At 46.6% G+C, this 25462-nt stretch overlaps 1 protein-coding gene across 1 annotated transcript in view; it reads right to left on the reverse strand.

The window, feature by feature from the left end:
* Window positions 1-1699: 1699 nt before the first annotated feature.
* The window catches only part of RIMS4 (regulating synaptic membrane exocytosis 4), a 60128-nt gene continuing 36365 nt past the window's right edge, over window positions 1700-25462 (reverse strand). Inside the window, exons 3-6 of the mRNA XM_074888102.1 lie at window positions 13071-13183; window positions 12316-12417; window positions 11918-12057; window positions 1700-9996 (exon numbers count right to left, since the gene is read on the reverse strand). Of these exons, the coding sequence (XP_074744203.1) occupies window positions 9778-9996; window positions 11918-12057; window positions 12316-12417; window positions 13071-13183 (574 nt within the window). The 3' untranslated portion in view covers window positions 1700-9777. The remainder of the gene's footprint in view (window positions 9997-11917; window positions 12058-12315; window positions 12418-13070; window positions 13184-25462) is intronic.

Raw genomic sequence — 25462 nt, forward strand, 5'->3', positions numbered from 1 at the left:
CTGGACCAGCTGTGTAAGCCTTGGTTTAAATAGAAAGGGGGAGGGGGGGGAGAAGGCAAGCTGTGAGCATACGAAACAGGCCTAAAAAGGAGGCTTTCATTGGCTTCTCAGCTCCTCAGTGGTGTCATTTCATGCTGATCCCACCAGCTCAGCCCCTTTGTTGTCGTGTCCTGTCCCTCCCCACCCTCCCCAAGGCTGTCAGCCCAAGGCTTGGCTGTGCTGTGCTGCCCTTGCCATCAGAGCTGGGCAGCAGATGGAGATCTCTCGCCCTTTCCATGTTGAACCTGGGACACCCTCCGAGTGGCCAGGCTGGAGCTGGCACCTCTCACCCTCCATCCACCCTCGTGAAAGAAAGCAGCTCTTCAATTCCTGTACAAGTCAGAGCGCACGTGGCATCGCCCCGGTGAAATCCACCTCTTCTGGAGCTGGAAGCAGAACAACCACAACCTGGAGGCTGAGCCAGCCTTGCGCTCTCCCCCTGGATTCAGTGTAGCGCTGCCAGTGCTCAGTGGTACATGCTCGTGCCGCGGAGCCTGCAATGCAACGGTGCAAAGGCGAAGCCCGGCAGAGGCGCTGGGGCTGGCGGTGTGATGTCGGCACCGTGGAGCCTTTCTCGGGTAGAGGATGGAGCTGGTGATGAGCTGACGGCGCAGAAGCGGGGCACCTGCTTGGGTTTATTGCTGCTTTTGTGCAGCCCGAGCTGCTAAGCAGCGCTGCTGGGGAGCAGAGTTGCTTAGTGACTGCCTGAGCCCCATCCTGCTTTTGGGAGCTGGGGATGGTCTGAGGGTGGGAGGTGCTGTTCATCCCCAGGTGCTGGGCTGGGCTGCCCCGACCTCCCAGGCACTCACGCCGCTGCAGAAATCATCCTCCTCGTCCTCCTCCCTCCACCACTGCTCCCTGGGGGGCTGTAGCTGGGGTGGGTGGGTGAGGAGCTGCCCTGCCCCTCAGTCCTGCCCTGATGACCCGCAGAGGGATTTGGAGGCATGAGAAAAACCTGCAAGAAATTCTCAGTGAACTGGGACTTTGCAATCCCTTGTCATTCCCACAGGAAAAGGGCTCCCCAGGGAATGCTGCCTGCGATCGCCACCTCTCCTGCAGACCCCCACAGCAGGAGTCACACCAGAGCCCCCAAACGCTCCCCACCCGAGGGCTCGCAGCTCAAGGCCATCCAGGCCAGACAGCAGCTGCACACCCAGTAACACCCACGGGCCTCCTTCCCCAGGGTCCCCCGGCTCTCCCTGCACCCACAGACTTGGTATTCCCAACAGCCTGGGCCAGGGGTAGCTGCTTCTGCCAGCAGCGTCTTCACATCCAAGGTTTCCAAATCAACCTTGAAAGGCCAGTGGTGACCATGAAGGGTCTTGGAAAGAAAAGAGTAGGAGCAGAAGGCAGTGGGGCAGTGAGCAGAGTACAGGCTGGGAACAAGCTTAGCTCTGTGCTCAGAGATGCCCACAGCCAAGTCACACCTGGAAATGGCACAGGGAATGCAGGTTTGAAGGTGGGGTTGATTCAGAGAGAACCCTTCCACAGAGAGCACTGGGAAGGAGCCTGGGACAGTGCTGCGACACACAGGCTCAGCTGCTCCCATTCCCTATAGGCACAAGGAGAAGGGAGGGGCCAGCTGAAATCTTAGTTTGAAGATAATGGTGGTGGCAACAGAGAGGGCAGAGACACTCCACAAAAATCCTCCAACACACCATAGGAAAAAAAAAGGTTTTATTATCACCATTATCAACGTTTTCATTAGCTTAACACTGAATTGTAAATCACTCAATCATTACATATTGTCTGAATAAAACCTACAGACAGGAAAAAAGTATAGCAGAATCCTCTCCTGACTAGAGACAAGCGGCCGGTGTCCCACCGGCACTGCCGGGACAGCGTCCCACCTTCCACCCAAGGCAGCCCACGCACCTCACAAGTGACTCGCCACGGTGGCAAGCAGGCTGCCCGGCTCCATTGCCTGTGGTCCCTCTGGCTCTGCAGAGATTACATCTCACTGGATGATGTTAAAAACCTCCAAAAAGTTTTGGAGGGGGTTACAGAGGCCAAAAAGAGCAGATCAGCTGCCCCCACTCCTACAGAAAGGCAAGAGGAGAGGTAGCAACCTGTAATGCTCCTGCAAAGCTATCGGGGAGCAATTAACGAAGTAAAAAGGTTTAACCCCATGAAAGCAGCTTTCCCTACGGTGGTCAGGCCCCTGGGCAGTGGGGGTACAAGGCAGAGCGCCGGCACGCTGGCACTGGGGAGGCGAAAGCGTGGATGGGCTGGGGGGTGGCTCCATCCCCGAGCAGAGACCAGCTCTGCAGCACTGCCCCGGGGCTCCCCACGGGCAGCGCGGGATGGAGGCTTCAGTGCAAAGAGATGCTGCGGGCAGCCTCAGTCCCCTCGGGATGGAATAAGGCCTCGTACCGAGAGGGAAGGGAGAACCCATGTAGGGAGCAGCAGGCACAGGGGAAAGCAAAGGGAACCTGGAGGGAAGCTCGCTGGGAGCTCCCCTTCTCCCTGGCCTGCACAGAGGCAGCTGCCTCCCTGTCCCTGCCTTTTCCCGGCCATCTGTATGGCACATCACCCCGCGAGGGCTGCCGAGCCCCTGCAGAAGACCCCCAGCTCCTACCAAGGACAGGGAAGGAAGGACCCCCTGTGGTCCAAATTCAGGACTGCCACAAAACATGGGCAGGACCCCGGTATCCCAGGTGGGTGGCAGGCCATGGCAGTGCTGCGCGAGGGGGTCTCGGGTGAGGCACTGCATCCCCCGGCTGCCCTTTCCACCTGGCACAGGGAGCAGCCTGCAGCTCGCTGCAGGAAGGCAAGCCCAGCGCCGTGAGGCTGAGGGAACGTGCCTTGGATTCACTCTCCAAACCTTGCTCTTCCTTGCTCCAAACAAAGCCAAAACCAGCTCCAGGTCAAGGAGATGGAATCACCAAAGCAGAGACCAGTGAGCAGCACTGGGTAAGGAGCAACAGCCCCAAAGAAAAAACTGCTGCAGGATTTAAAGTTCCAAGCTGGTGTTTAGGGGGATCTGGAGCCCCGGTGGGCAGCTATCCCAACCTGTAGTGCCCAAGCAATTACAAAAACCTAGCTCCTGTGAAGCTTGTGGGCATGGCTTCAGCAGAAGGTGTGTGCCTCGATTCTTTCCTTGGGCTGCTTCTGCCCCCATCCCTTCCCAGTGAGCAGAGCTCGCTGCTGCCCACACGGCCTCTCTGCAAGACAAAGCCCTCTCCTTCCCATGCACAGGGGTCTCAAGCCCACACGAGGTGCCCAGCGTGCAGTGTAAATGCAAAGGCTGTCTACTGACCTGGCAGAGTGGGGTTTAACCATATAGCTTTGGTTGCCATTTTAGCTACTGGAAAGTCATGAAGGGAAAATCGTTAGGTCGTAGCCTCTGTTTGCTGGTGCTCTGTAAAGGGCTGGTGCTGGCTCCTTCTCAGTTTCAGCTGCTAAAGTGCAAAGAACCAAATGCTACAAGAAACTCTCCCCAGCTCCTCTCCTCTACTGCAGGGAAGGGAGGGCAGAAGGGTGTCTACACCATGAGAAGAGCTTGAGGTTCCCCAGGAACGAGTCTGATGCTGCTGTTGTGGGTGAGCGGCTGGGGCTAGGGATGGACGTGCAGCTGCTTGGTCACTGGGACGTCGGTCACCGAGCAGAGGAGTCTGGCAGTGTGAGTTTAAGACTCGTTAGTTAGCCGCATTTTGAGAATACCTGATCACTCTCAAATTCCCCGGGGAATTACCACGTTCACAGACGCCTGCTGGAAAGCCAGCAGACCCTCAGATACACACAGGGCACAGCAGGAGAGCAGCTCCAGGGCTCTGCCATGCCGGGTCTCACAAGTGTCCCACAGACTTGGCTGCTGGGTCTTGCGTGGGCAAAGGGCTCGTAAAAGGGAACGAGACACTGACTGCACAACCAGCCAGCCCCTTCGGAGGGATTTCTCCTCCTTAAGGGAACCCGGCATTTTCCAAAGAGTTACTGTGCGCTGTGTGCCTGCGTACATTCATAGAGACACACACATGTGGACATCCACAAACATACACACCTTGGCAGGTGTGCGCTGGGGTAAACATGAAAAGGCTTTCACTGATCATCCTCTTCTCCAAATGTTTGGCTCAAATTTGGTAGCTGCAATTTCTTTTTAGATGCTTGCTCCAGGTCTCAACATGCTCTGGACTTCCCTACTGATGGCACTTTGCATTTACACATCTCTCTCTTCTCAAAGCATATCACAAAAACCCATGAATTATTTCATCATCCATTGGGGCTCCCAGCATCACTGGGCCAGTGACCTGCTGCCTGCATGGCCAGAGGACTGGCAATCTTGAGAACAACATGAAGATTTTTCCCATGGGAAATGCTGCGAGAAATCCACAGGCAATGAACTGGGATGCTGTTTTGAAGCTGGTTTATTTTATGCACTGCATCAGTGATAGAGCTGACTTAAAATCCAATACCCTCATCTGCCACTTTGGAAAAATCTTTCGGTGAGCCCAGCATTAGCTAACTTCTGAAGAACGGCACAGAACAGCCTGTTCCTGTTTTACATGTTAGTCCCCCGTGATCCTCTGCGAAGGTGCAATCTCTCTGCCTTGGGTGGAATTTTCTAACAAAATGGACAAATACCATCTATGAAATGGACAAAATAACCCACAAAGCCTTTAAAGAAGAGCAGCTCAATCTGCCGCTCTGAAAAAAACCCTCCCTTTAGCTTGCTCCTGGTATCTTGAGGAAAATAGGCAGCTGTCAGGCAGAACTCATGCAGCCCCAGAGTGCAAAGGCTTTTTTGCTTTATCAGGGCTACAGTGGCAGTGGGAACCATTCTCGTTGAGTTACAAATACTAGATAGTCTAAGAAAAACGGGGAGATTGAAACAGTCATGAAGTTTATATTGAACCTATTTTCTACCTCTGTAGTATGAAGTTACATACAGCTGTTTCATTCTTCACCTAAGAGAGATTTCATGTCGATGGGCACATATACTCACAGAGAAGTCTATAGGATGAATATATCTCACAAGGCAACAGCCCAGTCTTCGTTTTTTACAATCAAAGTTAATATGGATCTTTTTCAAAAGTGATGTCATTGAGATTGAAGACAATTATAAACTGTATCAACAATATGTACTACAGCCTGCAAGTCACAATCTGTGCACACCAAATGGAATATATTATTGCTTGTTAGCCTATTAGACTTTCTTTATAAAAAGATTTTTATACAGAGTACAGGATTATGACAAAACTAGCTAAGTAGTTCTCATCTTGAAAATACAACATCAATTCTTTCAACAAAGGCTTGAATAGTAGCTGAGAGTTAATGAACGATAACAAATATTTACTAATAATTTTATGGCCAGTTTGAACAGAATTTCTTATAGGACTCTTCTGGTGTTTATTTACATATGCCTCTTTTCTTTTGGAAAAAAGTTGATAAAATATGACAAGGAACATAGAAGTCAAAAGAATGAGTAAACTTCATACCAAGAACATTAACCATTTCTGAAAACACTAAATTATCTGTTAAAAAACATACATCATTTTGTCCTTAAAGAAAAATATTTTTCCTGTTTTAAAATATTACCAACAGCATGTAATAAACTAACTTAAAATGAGTTTCATAAAAAAGTTGTCTTGCTGTCTAAACATTACTAAACATGCTTAGGTTGAGATTCTGTTAACTGCCTCAACATCTTAAAAATAGCTCCTTTACAGGAACTTGTGATATTCATACTCCAGAAGACCTGCAAATTTAGAACAGTACATTGATAAAGGATCTGGTAGCTAGAAACAATAAATATATATTTTCATTCAAAGCAAATAATTCTGAAATGTCCTTTGAAACAACCCATGGCCAAGAAGTGGGGACGCACTTGGCTAAACAATAAAGTCACCTGGCCCTTACCCTGCCCGTGGGCACAAACGCCCGTGTGCTCGTGTCCCCAGAAGGGATGCTCCAGCCTGCCCACGCGGCTTCGGCTGCACGATGAGGACCATGGATTGAACTGCAGAGTGAGGACCTCAGCTCTGTGGCATCCCAGCTGTGTTGGGGCAAAGGGAAAGCAACACCAGGAGACTGGGAAAATATCAGCATTTTTTGCCCGGACAAACCAGGACTAACCATGGTCATGGCTGCTTTTTGCTCAGACCACAGAGAGGACAAAGCCACGTGTGAGGCATGGTTTTGGTGCTCTGCTCCCCACTGTGTGCTGGGGATTCCCACTGGGGAGAGATCATTCTGCTCTCAGGGATGCTTTCAGCATCAGGATTTCTTTGTTTTCCATGCTAATAGTAATGCCAGTAACATTGAGGGACTGGCTCTCCACTTTTTTTTGGCAAGCAATCCTCCCATTTCTATTAAAATCCAGTATTTCATGCACAAGGAACAGGGAATCAACCCTGAGCTGGGCAGGTATTTCTCTCTCCTCAGTCTCATCCCTCATCATCACTCACAGACCAAAAATACTATGAGGCCTTTTGTTTTTTTTAAGCCTCTCGCTCTTCCTCTCTCTCCCCATCCCTGACTATAACTAACAACTAGACTCAGACACAGGTGAAAACTCAGTCAGGACTTGCAAAGGGGACCAAAGTTTAGTTTTCAGCTGCTCATCACTCTAGCAAACTACTACTTTTTACACGACCGCACTGGTAATCCCAACTGTCATATCACATCACCTTAGACAGAAACTGGCAAGTCAAATTTGAGGGGAAAAAAGGTTAGGCTTTATAAAAATAAGCTATTCCAGGCCTGAGACCTGCTTTGGATGCTATACTGGGAGTCTTTCAATTGATGGATAACTAGAAGACTTCTTTTTTAACTATAATACACCACGGTCAGTGCAGGAATCACGGGCACGAGTGAAGCAAGAATTTAGACTGTAGGGTACTGTGCAGCTCTCCTGGCCTCACTCTGCGCCCCACGGGCACTCCCAGAAGGGCTCTGGTGAGTCTGCTTTACCAAGGAAAATCATCTGCACCTGCCAGTTCATGTGACTTCGCTGTGCGTGGCAGCCAGGGGTTGCAACGTTTGCTTACTGGGGAGAAACAGGACTTGGAAGTGAGTAGGAACAAAAGCGAGAACCACTGGACTACAATCAACCACGTAAAAAATGCAGAAGAAAACAGGACAGAGCAGACTGTTAAAACTGCCTCCAAATCTCAGAATCTGAGACGCTAACAAAAATAACATAACTAGAACTTTAACTTTTTTTTTTACCCTGACAGTGACCTTTTAGCATGATTAAAAACAGACGGAAGATAGTCTTCAGTGTTAAGTAGTCCTATTGTAACTAAACTGATCACCACTGAGCTTGCAGAGCTTTTGGAGGAGTAGGATACAGAGACACATCACATTTGCCAGGCATACAGGAACGGAGGTTTTCAACAGACAGTCATTAAACAAAGTTTTCCAGGGGAATATTTTTGGCATATATAGTGTCCTACTCCCCACTAAAGACTGCAAAAATGTTGCATTCATCTTACTGGACACAGGAAAACCATGATTAACTAGCTATTACTGGTAGATAATGTCCAAACTAAGTACCAATATAAAGTTTTCGGCATAACTTAAGACAGAAGCCCTGTTACTCAGCTGCCAGGTCTGGCACGTACCTGGAGCTCCCCATGGTCCTTTTAAAGACATAGTTATTAAAAGATCCAGTGCTACAAACCACTAAATCTACCTAATCTATTCTAGTTCATACACATATTGTACAATATTGCCTAGTACTCACTACATACCAAGAGGAAAAGATGCTGACTTGAATTACAGTAAATGTGCTTTTTTTCAAAAATAAAAATAAAAGAGAGAGCCACAACATAGTTTGACCAGCATGCAACAAACTTTCTTCAGCTAATATATAGAAATTGTCTAATACGATTAGAAAAAATAATTAGTGAGAGGCCAGAGACGTCTTTGATCAAGGAAATTAAGAGATTTATCTGAAATGTTGAGGCTTTTGCCACTGAAGACTCAAAAAACTATTCATTTTATGTCCCTTCTCCTCCTCCCCTCTCCTTTATATTATATATTTTTTTTTTACACAGATTATTGTAAGGCCTATTATTTTTGCATCTATCCTGTAATTTATCTCAAAATAATTTAAAATGCCACAGACAAGCTAGGACCAAAAGCAACTGCTTTTACCATCCACTCAACACTCATGCTTTTATTCTAACAAAGCTGAGGTCCACATGCAGAAATAAATGTTCAGTGTGCCTCTACGACAGGTCAAGAATCTGCTTACTCCTAAACGTGACATGGGACCTTCACTTTTAAATCACAAAGTAAAACATCTCCAAAAGCTTATTTCTGAGACAGCAGTCATCAAATCCTCATTAAGAATTACTACAAAACCTAGCCAAAACAGGCCAATCAACAGAAAATCTTTGGAGATTCTCTGTGACTCTGGATAGTAAGTTTTTAATTGCCTGAAGGATCCAGCGCACCTTACTCCCGCACGTGACTCTGCTGACAGCAGCCGCTGTAGCTCGGCAGCTCAGAGAATGTGCTTTACTGGCTTAATCTACAAGACTTGTTTACAGTTAGTGTTGCGCTTTAATTAACAAAATATACATGCTGTGACCACTGCATCTTCAGATTCCTCACCCACTACCTCTCCATACTTTGGGGATTGCATCTCCTCTTTCAGGACACTTGACAATGTTTGTGTACTACCGAGACTGCCTAAAGCACCCTTCTCTCCACGAGGAAGGTTACATGTTCTCCAGCACCTTCTTGTCAAATGACAAACTGAGGTTTCTTTCTTCTGCACCCCCAGAAACCTCAATCTCCTCTCCCGTGGAAGAATAAACAGTCCTGTTTCAGGTCAGTCCATAGCACAATGGGAAGGGCAGCATCTCCAGCAGATATGTACCAGTACAAACGAGATGGAAGAAAAGCAGGAGATAGAAGACATTGTGACTGAAGGATGCACAGCAACAAGTAAGGGAGTCAGTAAATTGCAGAACATCGTATCTGACAATACAAAACATATCTCAAGCTGCAAGTCTGATGTTCAGCTCCCACTTCTAGTGGTTTTTTTTTCTGAGCAAAATTGCAGTTAATTAGCCTGCTAAACTCAAACTGTTCAAACTGCCTGGTCTAAGTAGGCGCTACTTATTCTCCCACCAAGTATGCTTCATCAGCAGTGTTAGACAAGTAATGCAGTAAAGACACTTGCTGGTAATTTGGCACAGTTTGAAAACACAGCAATGACAGTGTTACAGCTAACATGACTCAGTGATAGGAACTGATTCTAAAGAAAGAGTTGCAGGCTTCTTTCTTTTTCTTCCTTTCAAGAAAAAAGACCTTATAAAAAAACCTAATGCTTCCTCTTAAACTTTCTGCTCCTGCTCTTTTTAGGTCAGATATTGGCCTCTGAATTTTTCAAGTACTTTCTTGTGAAAGAATCCGTATTAGAAATTTCTAAGACACGCAGCTAAGAAAATTTCTTTACTTACTCCCCCAAAATTCTTTCAAATGCTGCAACTTTCCAGGGTTAATACTGATCTGAAACAAGGGTCTAAGAATGACAGCGAGAGAAGTGAAACAAGAGGTGTATGTCTAATTTGACAACTAGGACTCATGCCCCACGGCACCTCCTCCTCCGACGGGGAGGGCACAGCGCCCTCCCCCTCATCTTCTGTCTAAGGTCACTGGTTTATCCTCCTCTTCCAGCTCCACAAGAACTGATTGAACATGCATTGCGCTTGAGGTCAGAGTTCCAGCAAACAAAACCTTGACAGCATGTTTAAAAAACAAAAGCAGTTCCCCCTTCCTTACTCACTAAGACCTGTCACAGCAGGGTCCCACTGTGCTCTCCAGGGAAAGCTGTGAGGACTGACGCAGGAGCGGGCCTGTAGTGGGATCTACCATCGAGGAGGTTGGGAAGAGCTTGTACCAGCCGATTGCTAAAGTTGACAAATCCAGTTCTTCCAGGAGGACCCTGGCGACTCCCATGAAGTGCTTGCGCTCCATGCGTCCATAGTTTCCCCAGACTATCACCTTAGGAACAAGAGGGGGAGCACAGTTAATCCTCCAATTTGCACACTTGCTTAGGAAGCCCAAGTCTGATCAACTCTTTTTTTCACTCATTCAACTTTCTGGGGCTTTACCACAGTCCGAGAAGAGCAGAAAGCTTTACACTACCAACAAGTGAGTGAGGTTCCTGATGATGATTTTACTTTTTTTTTTAAGCACAGTTTTACAAATCCTAATGTTATTAGACTTTTTTTTCCCCCCACAGGAAAGAGGTGAATGCACATGTGGATGAGACACTGTTCTGCTGTTCAACCTGCTGGGCAGGGGCAGCATGTGCACAAAGTATCCCCGGAGCTGCAGCGCCAACACCAGCAGGTAAAACCTGGTCCTGGCACGGTAATGGGCCTTGGACACAACAAAAGATGGCCTGGGGGAAAAGGGCAGGAAGGACTCCTGATCTGAAAAATAAACCAACAAAAAAAAGGTGGGCAACAGCTTGGGTCAAAATCCAACAGTCTGAGGAAAAGAGCGTGTCTTGACTTCTGCACTCGAGGCTGGTGACGCAGGGCAGATGGAGACCAGGCACACCTACTCACCTGGAGAAAGGGCAGGAGCCAAGTGCTGGCAAGAGGGACCGGTGACGCAAGGGACACACATGGAGTGGCATGCAGGGGAAGCAGAACAGGGTGTCGAGAAAGGCTTGCAGACGCAGAGGAAGGTCTAATGAGAGAGAGCTGGCAGACGAGCAGGGAAAGCTGAATCACACTTACGACACGATGGAGACCAGTGGGTGGAACAACAGATGTAGTGAGGGTCATGGGCTTAGGCATGCTGGAGGTCTGCACGTGACCAAGCGGCCCTACGTGGCTCAAGACAAAGGTGACGACTGACTCCAGAGCGAGTCCGTGTTCTGAAGAGAGGATGAGCACGGTGGGTTATGACGGTGACTAGTGATCTCTGGCTAATCCTGATAGCTTCTTTCCCTAGGCTCTGAATAAGCAGAATATTACAATTTTCTGTAAAATGAGGCAGGAGAGACAATGAATGTTAATTAAAAGACAAAAATTAACACTCTAGGTCAACATGAGATGGAGCAAGCTGCTGTAGAAAGTTGGTTTGGTGGCATGGCTGTTGGCAGAGAGCCAAGCTCCTCATTTTATTCTCTTGGAATAAGTGCCTTTCCTGGCAGCAAGGCAGCAGGCAAGGAAACCTGTGCAAGGCAAGAGCAGACCAAGCCAGGTCTCACTCCATTTCAGTCAAAAATGTGCAGTCACATTGCAACAGGGGGAAATACAAGGTAAATGAGGAAGAGTTCACCAATGAGAAGGATCCAGCAGGTTAGCTGGCAATTCATATGCCAGTGGAAGTAAGCACTAGAAAGTCACGGATTAATTACATCAGTATTACCAGTAGATTTTAGCCAGGCTTTATTGGATGGAAATGACTTAGGTATGAATTAATAATGCAAATCACTCTTTGCTCTGGAAACACAGGTGCAGAACTGAAAACAGGAGTATGGCAGAAATGTATGGCAGTAAAAGAAAAGAGGTAGAAAAAGGTAGGATATGTGATTGGGTGATGACCAAAACAGAGTGCTCTGAATACGTACAAACACAGAAGACAACCTCTGCTGCAAGATTGGTTAGCATCTATAGGTACTACCTATCTCCTAACTGGGCAGAAAAGAAAGAATTAAAAAAATAAAAATCAACCTTTTCCTGGTAGACACTTGTGTTACCTGGCAGGGTGTCAAATAATAATCAGTTTGAGTAGGAAAAAAAGGTTTTCCTTTCCATTTGTCACATTCAGATCCAGTGCATTTGGCTCAATGAAAACACTGGCTTTTTCTCATCTATGTTAATTATCCAGATCCCTTGCCAGACTTAGTATCTTCCAGCAGAGGTGGAAGAGAGAGATAGGCAGACCTGAGGCTTGCTCATCTTACCTGTAATACTTTGCCCTGGGGGCTCTCAGCAAACAGTAACACCTGATTGTACAAAGGGTCTAATGATTTGCGAGCCACTTTTGTCTTCTTTTTCGCAATGCACACGCCATTCTCTAGCAGGTAAGCTTTGATGTAAGCAGCTGGAAAAAATAAATATGGTCAAATATGAAAAAAATCTTCATGCTCACTTTAGAAAAGACAAGAGTGCCATGTCTCAGGTATTTCTAAAGAAGGCATTTACGGCAGTGAAAAGATTTGCTCAACCAGCCTTACTTTCAATACCACATACACATTGCTTATTCCTGCAGAAGCCAAGCAGAATTAGATTTTTTCCTATTCACAAGCATCGCAGGAGGCTGGGGCTCAGTGAATTACTTTAGGAGGTCAAAACATACTACCTGGCAGTGTTTTGGAGCCGGGTTTTGGTGTCAGTCCTCGAGCCTGAATGATATCCACTTCTAGCTGCCCATTTCGTTCTTGCAAGCCGATTTCCACATCCCCTAAACCAAAACGTCAAAACAGACAGAAGACTTTAAAAGTAATACATCTGTGGGCTACTAAAACATTAAAAAAAAAAATCTTCATGTCGTGCCTGCTATGAACTGTAACAAACTGTAGGCCCTGAGTACCTGAACTCCTCCTGCGTTACTCTGGAGCAGCTCTGCAGTGATTCAAGCCCACATTTTCAAAAGCAATCTCTACTGTCAGCCCTCTAACATGGCCTTGGTGACTCAGCCTCATACTCTTCGGGGCAGCTAGCCTCTCATTTCTCCCAAACTGGAATACCTAGAGCTGCAGGCTGCTTTGGAAAATGCAATTATGGTGGCCCATAAGAAAATCTTTAGAGCCCTGTGGCCTTTAGAGAGCAAGAAAAATGATGCAGATGCACAGGATGCATTTTCAGGATTTTAGCTGCGTTTTACTTAGTCCGTGCCCTTCAGATCTGATGGAGGGAAGCACAGAGCTGGTGCTCTCTTACTAACGCACGTTTGCAGCAATCAGCAAAACCTTTCAGCCAAGCTTACTTGATTTAACAGAGAAATGGAGCAGGAGAATGGTAGATCAGCAGATGATGAATGCATTATTAGGTGGCTTGTAGGAGCGGTCTGTTCAAGATTAAATTAAAGCCACCTAACATCTTTGTGTTCCTTACCCATCGAGGTGGTGGCCAAGGTCTGACGCCCAACAAATTGTGCAGGGCCCATACTCCCCAGGAAGTCACTAAACTGCCCAGCAGACGCCAGATGGACTCCACTGAAATTCAAGCTGCAAAAGAAACTGATTTTAGCAAGTAGTTAATTTGCACTTTAAAGCAATCCAGTAACTAAAGAACCAGATTTAATATATCTCTGAAATGAATGACATCTACAGAAGACTTCTTCCCTTGCAAAACCCACTGATTTTCAGGCAGTTTAGTGACATGGAATACATTTAAAATCCCTTTCCTTGTACAAAAAAACCAGTGATGGTTACAGTCACCAATTGGTTAATACTTGTTTAACTATAACTGCCTGTAAGGAGAATCTCTTCCATCTCAGGCTCATTTGCAGCCTGTCACCTCTTCCAGGTAGCATTATAACCTAAGCAGCTTCCTAGCATAGTTTATAGGATCTCTCTTGGTAGCTGTCCCTTCGTAATCCTCATTTCTGGAGAGGAAATAATTCATCTAGAGCAGTAGTTAAAGTGAGATGAGGGGTGCTGGCATCAATCCCTTTGGGATTCAATTCCCTATTTATTTATCAAACACACAGAGAGCAATGCATCTCCTTGACCAGAGGGCTCCATTTCCTACCGCTCAGCACCAGAAGCATCCATCACATCCACTGTGTGGTTTTCATACCTGCTTCCATGATCAGGCCTGAAGCAATCATGAAGAGGACCTGAACAGTGACACAAGGCTAAAGGGACAACACCCTCAAACACCAGCAATGCCTCTGCCACAGTTAGTGCAGCAAAACAAAAGCTGTCAGGGGGACACAACCCCCAGATCTACTCACCAGGCACCTGAGGCTGGTCTGTGGATGGCTATGGGTGCTGGTCACTGCACTGCACATGGGTGGAGCAACACAGAAAGGCCAAACCCTGTGGTACGCTGATACAAACCAAGATTTACCCAGTTGTACCCTGATTTATGCAGCTGTTTCAAAGGTTGTTGGAAAACTTGCTGAGAAATGCTAAGGAGGAGGCTTGAAGCCACCATCTGACACCTACATTTGTCCTGCAGGCATCTGCCAAACCATGACACAGCTGCTGAAACACACGTCAGGAGCTTTGTGCCGGGGTACCCACGCTACCGTGCTGGACTTCGCACTCTGCCTCCGGGGAAGCTGCTGCACACCGGAGTCAGGCACAATTACAAACCTCCTGCACTTTTCCTAATATCCTTGGAGGGGGACAATTACCCACGTAATGACACAGCTCCCTGCTGCCCCAAATTCATTTCTTAGAAAGGATGCCGCAAGGAGGCTGCGTGTTCGGTACAAGCGAAGCCAGAGAGGAACCCTGCCTGTGGGGCGGGCTGGGGACTGCAGGCTCGCACACAGCCTGAGTCAGCCACAAAGATTCATGCTTCCCCCCTGCAAGCCAGCTACATTTAAAAGACATTAAAAAAAAAATAATTTTTAAATCCTATTCAGCCAGAAGAGTGTTAATTTCAGGTTGGGATTTCAGCTTTCATTAGCTATTTGCAGACCCGGTCTCAGGCCCATGAGCATATTTATTTATTCAGATGAGGAATGAGGAAGCCAGCACACACACCTCAGCATCTCACCACGCATGGGACTGAAAAGGACATGTCACTAGCACGTGTCCTCATGACAAGTTCACGGGGTGGCTCAGCTCACTGTGACAGGGGCACTGAATCAAATGGCCAGACTTTTCCAGAGCACTGCACCTCCCCTCTACGCTGACCTGGCTCTTTGAGAAACCTGGTTATTGCTGCTACACAGGGAGCTGCTGAGCCATCAGGATGAAGAAAACTGCCCTTGAGTTCTTTACAAATGTCACCTTTGTGAAAAGGCATGAGGGAGGAGGGTGTCTTGGCATCCTAGAAGACAGGCTTGGGAGGGGCTGTGCACAGGGTGGATTTTCCCCAGTTTGGTGCTTTTTCACCCTGCATCCACTGTTTGCACAAACACTCCGGGTGTTATTTTGAAATACAACAGAAACAGCAGGATTTATAATTGACATTAATTGCAGAGAAGGCTTAAGATTTTTCTCGGTTTTCAGTGTCACTGATTCCTCAGAGGCTCATCCCCAGTGCCACCATCCATCCTGGGGCCGCACTCGGCTCCCTGTGGGTACACAACTCCTGCCCCAGCGGGACAGCCCTCTCCGGGGATCAGCGCCCCGAGCACAGGACCACGCAGTGATGCTGGATTTGTAGCCAGGCTCCTGAGGACAGACTGTGCACAGAGTGAGCCATCCCAAGGCTGGTAAATCTGCAGGGACAGGGACATGTGATGGGAAAAGCAGGGGAAGGGGGAGCCCAGAGCCAGACAGGCTTTATCAGGCTCATGATCTGCCCATACAAGGAGGGAAGACGTGAGTCCTGGTGTACACGAGGACCAGAGAGACTCCTTGAGGCTGCTGGCTCAGGCATTCTGAGCTGCCCACAGAGAGTCAAAAAAGGATGAAAACTAGTGCTTAGAGAACCCAAAATAGTTCAAGAAAAAGGAGACCTGACAGAGGAAGACATAAGAGTCAGCAGGAGATGAATGGACCATCAGCCAGAAGGTAAATGTTTTCTTTATTCTCAACTCATGGAAGATAAATGGGCCGAGCTCGGGTCTCATTTCTACCCTGGGGAGTATGTGACCTGAACGAGCACGTAAATAACAAGCTGGCAAGACAACTCACAACTGTTCAGGGAGATGTTCACTGCCGTGCTCAAAACAGATGCTTGGGCTCATTAGCAAGATGCCAAGGACCAAGATAGCGGAGGGGAAGCCCAAGACTGAGCAAAGCACACCCAGAACCAGGTCTTAGAGCAAACCCTCTCCGAGGTGAAGTCTAGCCATGTTACTGAAGTAAGGACACAAAACTGGGAGAAGGCCACCCCCAGAAACTCCACATGCTGCAGGACAGCAAAGAGAGACCCTTCTGGCCCCTGAATACTCAAAATGATTCATGAAATGTGCCACAGAAGACCACTTCCCCTTACTAGCTAGGGAGAGAACCACATTGAAGGCTGATGCCAAATACTTGTCTGTACTTGATGCATGGGTGGAGAGAAATCACCCATGCCTCTCACACCAGCTCACCCCTCCTTTGGGCAGTGCTGCTCCCAAAGGCTCTGCCCAGCAGCTGGGGCAGCTCAGGACAAATAAAAGCACCTGCTAATGGAGAAGCGGATGCTGCAGACTACATCAATGATATTCTGACATAAAGCAAAATAGCAAGAAAGCATGAAGAACGGTGTTAAAAAGCACAAGAACAAGAGCTGTTGGGCAGAAGGTGAACCAACAGCAATTGGAAGTGTTTACAGCAAAGCAAACATTGCTGTTATCCCCACACAGATGCGGAAGTCAGAAGGCTCAGGACGACCTTGAAACGATGAACGCTCTTCAGTGCAAATAACAGCGAGAGGGCAGGACGTTGCTGCAGGGACACCAGGGCTGTGCCACAAGCGTGGACCCTCGCAAGGAGGGCAGTCGAGATGCTGCTCGCAGGAAGCTGCTGCTGCTTTGTAACACCGAGGCTGATCTTGAGAGGAACACCAAAAGCCCACTTAAAAACACAGGCCAAGGTCAATGCTCCGGCAGTTTGGGTAACAGCCTCAGTTAATAGGTTTACTAGCACTGTATGAAACTCAGGTTAGACAGTTAATGTTCACCACTGTCGTTATATTGGGGTGGGAAGGGAAGATGTAGGGAATTAATTCTTTAATAGATTATGCCATTAGCTGGTGGCACTGGCTGCTACGTTGCACAGACACTGACCTTTTGCAGTGCTGCTTTCTTAGACATTATAAGCAGCAGCTCTAAATCAGGCTCCTTGGCTTTGACCAATTCCTGGACATATATTTGAGTATTGCCAATAACCCTGGAATGGAAACAATTTCTGTCTGGAAAAATCATAAGCTACCTCCAAGAAAGTCATTGCTTCTCCCTTGAGAGGAGAGGGAAAGGGAAAATAAAACTGCAGAAATTTAGTATGAATGTGAATTAAAAACAGCAGGAACCACTTAGCTGCATCGGCTAAATTTAGGATGCTCAAATCCAGCTCAGGGAGTTCTGTCTGTCAAGTGCTCAGAGAGAAGCTGTGATGCCAAGGTGAGGGGGCCGTACGGTGTGATTCTGAGATCGGTGGGACAGACCTTCCCCACTCACTTGCTTTTCCTGCAGCTGAAGCAGGGAGAAAAAGAGCTCCAGGGACCACCATGACTTCATTAAACACAACCCTGGTGCACCCAAGAGCCCTCCCTTGCCACTCTGCCGCATGCTGCACGCTCAGCAGACCTTTCCTGCTTGACCTCTGAAGAAACCAAGCTGTTTCTCACCTGCCCTTGATCCAGCAACCTGCTCTCCAGCTGAACCACCACATACTGGATGTGCTGGCAGGAAGATGTGCTCCCAAAGGGATCCGCCAGAGGTGACAGTGGTGGCTCCACCTTGGGTGACAGCCAGCAGATGGGTTTCACACATGCTGGAGCAACCCTGGAAAGCCCTTCCCCTCCCATCGCCAAACATGCCTTTCCCTTAAGGGGAGAAATTGCTACAACCTGGTTATCACCAATACAAGATGGGGGTTTTTATTGCAATCTAAAAAGAAATGCTAAAAATAGCTAGAGGAATAAAGAAGGAGCATTTTGCAGCTGACTTGCAAATAGCAACTGTCATAACCAGCAGGGCCCTGGGGCCTGGGGCTGCAGCAGGACCATCTCGTGCTGACAAAGAGCAGCACACAGAGAAGATTACAGGTGACACTTGTCAGCCTTTTGTCTAAAGGGCACAAACCCTCCACTGAGTGAGGGCAGTGCAGCATTTTGAACAAGAAAGAAAAATTAATTATCTCTTCTCTGGCCCTCTGCTTTCAGTAATCATGATTCATGGGCTCTGCTTTGCCACAGCTGAATGAGAACGATTTTAATGAAGTTAAAGATTATGGGGTTTGCTGTGGAATTGGTTGTAAATCAAATGTGACACTGTTATTGACCTGAAGGCACAGGGAGAGCACAGGGAGGTCAGTGCCACCTCCAGGGTGTCAAGGACAAATGAAGGACATTTTGCCGGAGAACCCACGAACACGGCCCTAGGCTGCAGGTAAGGAGGCAGAGCAGGGGCAGCAGCAGGGTAACACTGGGGATACTATCAATCCCGGGGTCTCTGAACCCACCAACACGGACTAGCACCCGCAGAAACCTGCGCAAACATTAATTTTGTTTGCACAGGTACCAGCAAAAGGCTCAGCCCCGGCTGCAAACCCCATTTCAGACCCATGGATAAAATAACCATTTCTAAACCCAAGCCGCCGCTGGCACAGCAGCCAGCTAGCAGAGATGCCTCCATGCCACGCTGAGGGTATCGCAGCAGGGACACACCTCGGGACCGCAGCGGACAACCGCTCTTCTTGCAGTCGTGTGGACACCCACGAGAGGGAGACAAGACCACGCAGACACCGGCCAGCAAGGCTGGAGCCGGCAGGCAGAGCCCTGAGCCAGCCCCGCATGCAATCCCCATGCGGAACGTGCACCCAATTACCCTTCCCGACTTTACGAAAAAGGTGACTGCATAAACTATTTGTTTCTTTTGTGACACGTTTATATGCGGAATAGAACTGTGTGTTCACTCAACCTTAGGAACCATGTGCTCAAACTGGGGCTGTGATTGCCTAGATGTTCTTTAAACACAACATTCATAATCCTGATTATTTAGGAAATCTGTGCAGCAGGCTCTGAAGACTGTGCTCCTGTGTTGCACGTTGTAGGTCAGGGCATATGAAATCTGTCCTCTGTAGTGTAATTTAAGAGTGGCTTAAAAGCTCTTTGCCAGCAGCAGCATTTCCTGACCTACCCGTTGCAAAGATCTGTGCCCTTCCTCTCCACATGCAAAGCATCATGCAGTTGATTCCCTCACAGCAAGGCTGCTGCTCTTCATATATATTCAGATGGACAACTAGCTTTTCAAAGTTTGCTTGTAAACTGATCAGGATTTGAATGCCTAGATGGACAATGCTGATTTCAATACAAAATGGTCTAAAGAAAATTCAGAGCACCTGTGCTGATCCCTCCCGTACCGCATATGTGGCTCTGCTCAGCCTCTTCCGCACCCCCACCCGTCGTTTGCTGCGCATCAGCATGCAGAGTGCGTAACAGCACAGACACATTTAGGGAAAATGTATCATTAATTTCTTTTCCTGTCCATGCAGAGTTTGTCTGACCTCTTTTCTAAATCTATTTTTAAATTGCTTCTGGGACTCTGTATGCCAGGTATACCATTATGCTGCTGCAAGCGCCTGCACAATCAGCTTGTCAAAACCTTGCAAAACTCGCAGGAAATATGGTAAGAAGGCATCTCTGCAGGTCACCCCGTCCACACCCAGGTCTCAAGGCCAGAGCAGCTTTATATACATCATTCATGACAGCTACCTGTTCAACATGTTCTTGAAATCCTCCCTAGAGAATTTATTCCTGTGCTTTGCTTTACTTTTTTCTTCCAAATCTTTTTCCAGTCCTTTCTCTTTGCACATCAGTCCTCAACACTATTCATGAGTTACCACTTTGAAGCACAGACCAGTATATTTCCTTTCTTTTGCCCTCGATACAGTACTTTTCAATTCTGTCTTACAAGATTTTGGGACTGGTCTTGATTGTACCACCTTGCAACGGCCACACACTGGCTGCTACGTCTGTGCAGAACGAGGTATTCGTCTGCTCCCTTCACAGGCTGGGTGTAACACCCTTTTGTCAAGGAGCTCTGTCAAGAGGAGGGGTATTCTGAGAAGACTTTGTGTGTTCCCACGCTTGGACCAAATCCCCATTACTGCCTCTCTATTACACTTGCACATGTTGATTTTTGCAGAGCTGCACTGCTCCACTGCTGTGGGTTCAGCCAGGTGGGGTAGCCAGACAGCTTCAACACAACCACCTCCCCGGCACACCCAGAGAACAGCTGTTTTCAGAAGGTAATATTTTGCCTTGTGCTTTTCATGGATTTATTCATACTATCCACACAACCGCCTATTTGCCATCAACTCAAACCTTTAGAAACAATATACTCTTAAAGAGCTGCTCCACTGTGTCTAGCACGTACATGGGATGTGTTTGGGCCCAGGGTTCAGAAATTACTGTTCTGTTCTTGTAAATATTTTCTAAAATAACTTTGTTTGTCCTCTTCAGGCATAAAGTTGCAATTAATAAGCAACTTGCCTAAACACAGCCATGCAACTGAATGGTTTGACTGGATTAACTAACATCTACATCTAATGCACAGCTGAAGTTCTCCAGCTCTGTCTTTAAAAACCAGGGACAGCAACACATACTTCCTTCATCCAGAAGAAAGGGGGAGGGGAAATTCTCCTCTGAGACTGATAACATATTTGACAGTTATTTTATTTGAGCATAAAAAAACCCATCAGAACTCCAATTTCAGGGAGCAGTAATGTACTGTATAACAATCACACTCATCCATATTGCATGTTAAGGTCTTTTAAATTGCATCTTACGCACAGAAGCCAAGTAGGTATCTATCAGCTAAGGAGGAAGGCAGAACTGGTTAATTTAATGTCCGCTGCCTCATCTTTAAAATATTTATGGTGCATATAAGGAATTATTAATGCAATACGCATCTGACTACATTGTCAGGGGATTGGGCACACAGGCCCTTACCCTGCGCCAAAGTCGATGTGAATGCTGCAGGAGCCTTCACTTCGGCTGGAAAGGCTTTCTGTGAGCATCTATCCCTGCAGGACCCAAACCCAGCCTGACCCCACACCTCTCCTCTGCCAGGCAATATCCCCGTCTCTGCCTCTCAACAAGCCCTGCTTCTCTTCTGGCCACTCCACTTTCTGTAACGTTTTTAGCACTGTGACATGCTGTCTTATGTGCTGTAACACGCTGTACTCCGCTCGTGTATCCAATTCCTTCTGCTGTATGAATTCTGCCACCTAAACGGTGCTATAAAAACTATGCAGTGAATTATGTACGAAGACCTCCCCCATTCCCTTCCCCACCTTATCAGGCTAGCTCCATTTTTAGCAATTGCAAGTCATCTCAGACGCACTGAATAAAAGATAGCTACCTGTTTTCAGAGAGCAATTCTGCCTGTTCCCCAGAGGTTGCTGAAGGTGGGATTCACTCTATTTACTGCTGTAACTACAGCTCTCAAGGTCGCATCCTCTCTGAGCTGTGCTGGTCAAGCTTAACAGCACAAAAAAATGTGCTGTTGCTGAACAGGCTGACTAATTTTTTGGCATATTACAGAAATATTCTCCACGCGTTTCCAGTCTTCCAAAGCCTTGATTTCTTACAGTCTGATCTGTATTAACAACACATATCATTATATTTTTTAAAATGACTTAGATAAAAGGAGAGCACTAAAGATAATTTGCCATAAAAGAGTCTAAAAGTCCCCTGGCTTTGGGTACCAAAAAAGAAGCATTCAGTGAATAGATATGACAGGAATCTCCTGGATGGTGCATTTAGGAATCAAGTTTTCTGGTAATTCTTGAGTGAAGATGGATAATTTTTGGTGAAGGAAAGTGAATTTTCACATAGTCATATGATCACAAGCCAGGCCAGTATTTTCTCCAGCTTCCTTTTAGTTACTGCTCCATAGCGAAACCGAGAAGGGCAGGTAGCTCTCCTTGCCTAAGTCCCAGCACTGGTTCACATCAGCCCTGTATGCACAGATGGGAAAACCAGGGCAAGCCATAGCTTGCAAAGCCAAGAGGCGTAAGATGCCTGTGCCAGTGGCATGCCCGCCAGGCTGCATTCTGCCTCCAGCCCTTGTCATGATGGTGGCTTCACGTGGGACCCAGGCTGGTGCTGCCCTAGTGATGGGAAAAAGAGATAACATGGCTAACAAGATCCTTCCTTGCTGGACAGGCAGACTCATCTCAGATAATACAAGAACACTCCCCTAAGTTTCTGCTAGTCATCACCTGCTGTGCTTTTCTAAGGTAAAAATCACCTTAGCTCTCCATAACTTAATCATCTCAGCAGTAGCCAACAAGAACAAAAAAGCCATGAACACCATTTATTAGGGACTACAGCAGCTAGCAGTCTTTTGTTCCAGGTCCATTTTTGTCTTTCTGCTCCATTTTCAGAAAGAAAAGTGGTTGGCAGTAATAAGTTACACACAAGTCCAGAATCTATTGCTTTCTGAATGTTGTACATGGTCTTGTGCAGCTGCAGCAAAACCCAACCAAAACAAGATGTAGGCTGTGCAAGAGCCAGGATGGAGCTGGAGATCTCTGCTAAATCTCAGGGGTTTGTTTGTGAGTTATTCCTATATGCAGAATTTTATGCTTGCAGTAATCTTGGTGCCCTGAGACTACCTGGTAGGCACTTGCTACAGCAGGTAACTGACCTCTCATACAGATTTTTAAGTCCATACATAGAAGAAAATAGTCCCGTAGAGATTTATAACCAGTGCTAAGATTGGTCTGGATGAATTACAAATGGAAACATCTATGGGGGCAAAAGCAGAATCAACCTGTCAGCAGAAGACCTGTCCACTGACGACAGGAGGAGGACAACAAGGTGGGAGAGCACATTATGTCCATAGCCTGTCTGAAGGCAGACTGTAGCCATAAAGATCCCCCCAAATGAAGAAACAAGGAAAAAACATAGCAGCACTGCTTAAGATCTATGGAGGTCAAAGAAAGCAAGGCCTTGAGGTGAAAGAACACCCCATAACAGGGAAGTCCTAGGAAGTGTAAAAAAAACAGTCCAAGAGCCAGTCTGTTGTGAAGAACAACTCGGAAGACGTAGCGAGAGCTTGACAGATGGTGTCCCTGCTCCTCCCTGCAGCTCACAACCAAGCCCGGCTACAGCACCTGGATGCGCAAGGCTTGGCGCCTGCACGGGGCGATGAGAGCGTGAGTGAAGCCTAGAGGTGTGAATGACTGAAAACACTTTTGTTTAGAATAAATATCACCTTCCCCTTCTGTAAGGTCTCACATTGGGTTTTATTATATTAATTTCCTACACTAGTGCACAACTACTGTGCACTATAAAAGCTGGGTAATATGGCTGGGGGACTTTCTGTATGGCAAAAAATTAAATGGAGCAGTGTGTTGACATTGTCAGCACTTACTGGCATGCTGTATGAGCTTAAATTCCAGGAGACACATCCTTTAGAGCAGCTTCACTATACTTCATCTACAGATAAAACCCTAAAGGGAGTATTTTCTTGAAGAAGGGTCTAGCATATCTGAGGAGAAGTATATCCCTACATAATAAGCTTCTCCATAAAAACATCTGGATTTCATGCAGTCTAGTATTCACACAAAAAGGAGCATTGCTCAAAATCATGCACTACAGAAAATTCTTCGACTGCGATACTTTGCACTGGCACAGAGCAGTGTAGCTAGTTGCAGCCAGCTCATCGCAACAAACATAAAAGCAGTCAATCAGCATCACTTTTTAAAAGCGCAGTTGTATGACTGAGAGCAGGCATTTAAGGCCTTCTGCAGCAAAGTTTCACCAAATCTTTGATCATTTCAGTGTGCCACCTTTGGAAGTCGTCCTTTTTGTCCTTAAACTGAAAAGGATTATGAAAACATAGTGAACTTAGGAAACAAGCCCAAGCTCTTGGAAGATGGTTTTGAATCTGTTTTCTTGCCTGTGTGAACATACCGAAGAGATGCGTGGGTAGGAAGATCTAGGGTAACCTCGTCTTGCTGAAAACTGAGTTTTTGACAGTCAGTGGTGAAAACTGTCTCTGACCTAGGAGTATCTGCATCACTCAGATACAGATAGCTCAAGCTATCCCCAACATTAAAAAAAGAAAATAAACTTGCCACAGCTAATGCAGTCATATGAATCTTCATTTTGCCTCCCTGGGAACACAGCTACAGCAAACAAGAGAGGTCAAGAGAAATCTGATTTAGGAGAATACATCTCTCAGTTCCTCAAAGCTATTCCCCAAACAATTCCTTTCTTTGCCGCAGGAAAAGAATGCAGAGAAACTCCCCTCCCACCATGTTTCAAGAGAATAGAGCCCTCTTAGCTCTTTGTACTCTTAGCCCTGTTTGCTTATCACTTGCAGCTCACAGATAGCAGCAATTCCCACTGGCTTTCCAGAGATCAATTATCCCACCTAGGAACAAAGCATCCAGGAACCACTTATCGCACTTTTCAGAGAAGTAAGAGGAGAAACCATCCCATCCCTGGCAGAGGGGCTGGCGAGGATGTTCTGGCAGCATTCGAGGTTGGAATACCAAATGTTAGACTTGTTCTAATAAAGACATTTAGATTGCAAGACAGGATTTTTCTTTCTTTGTTTAGCTGATAGCTACATGCTGTCTGTCTTCAGGGTAAAACAGCACTTGTATGGGTGCAGTATTTTGTTGGCAGAAATATTCTCTCTCCAGGAAAGCCCAATCAAAGCAGCCAGGGTATGCAATGATAGGACACAGACCCTTCAAAGAATTATACCCCTTCCCAGGAGGGTAAGCTATGTAAATATAAAAAGGAAATAATTCTACTCTGCATGAAAACAGATTCTTGCCCTGCATTGCCAAGGGACTGAACTTAATCACTAATCCTCTGCATCTCGTAGTGGAGGCAGAACTCCAAGCCACAGGACTGTGCTGGTGTAGCAGGAATATTTCCCTGGAGACAGCAGCTCACAGAAGAGATAAGGTACATCACAGCTTTGGAGTGACAAGATTGCTATCGCAGCCTGTGCCTCATTACTATTTCCAACCTTCAGCACAGATCTATGATGCCTTTCCAGGATTAGCCTACTTCTAAAGCTAAAGAAAGTCTCTCTTAATTTACAGCCTGTTTCTTATTTAACACCAGAATCACATTAATTGAGAGCGCCTTTGGACTATCCCAGCATTTTAGAGGTACAGTGTAGTTGGACTATCACGTAGGACTGGAGAGAGCGTACAGAGCAATGCCAAGTGTGGTACTTGGCTTAAACAGAGCACGTTTTAGATATTTGGCCTCATACCTAGAAGCATGGAATCTGATGGTACATATTGCCTCCTTTTTTAAATACTGTTTTTTTTTCACCTCCAAAGATTCCCACGAATGGTCATCTTAACAAAATTATTATAATCTCCATATATGGCTTCAAATAATGGAAATAAAAAAAACAGAATGGAAAACAAGTCAGCCCCTAAAGTTCTGGCCTAAGGATCCCCTGCTTTGCATTCTAGTATAAAGCCTAAATGCAACAAAGTGTGTTGTAACTTTTTCTGAAGTCAAAAAGTGTTTCTAAAATACATTCTTTTAGGACATCCTAACTCAGATGAAGCAAAAGAAAGTTTGTTACCAAAAGCACACACAGGCTTCTAAATATGTATTTTGATATCAGAATGATTATTTTGCTACTTACATCCTTTTCATCACCTTGGCACCTCCCTCCTTGC

This window comes from Strix uralensis, chromosome 18 (genome assembly GCF_047716275.1).
Source record: "Strix uralensis isolate ZFMK-TIS-50842 chromosome 18, bStrUra1, whole genome shotgun sequence".
Lineage (NCBI taxonomy): Eukaryota > Metazoa > Chordata > Aves > Strigiformes > Strigidae > Strix > Strix uralensis.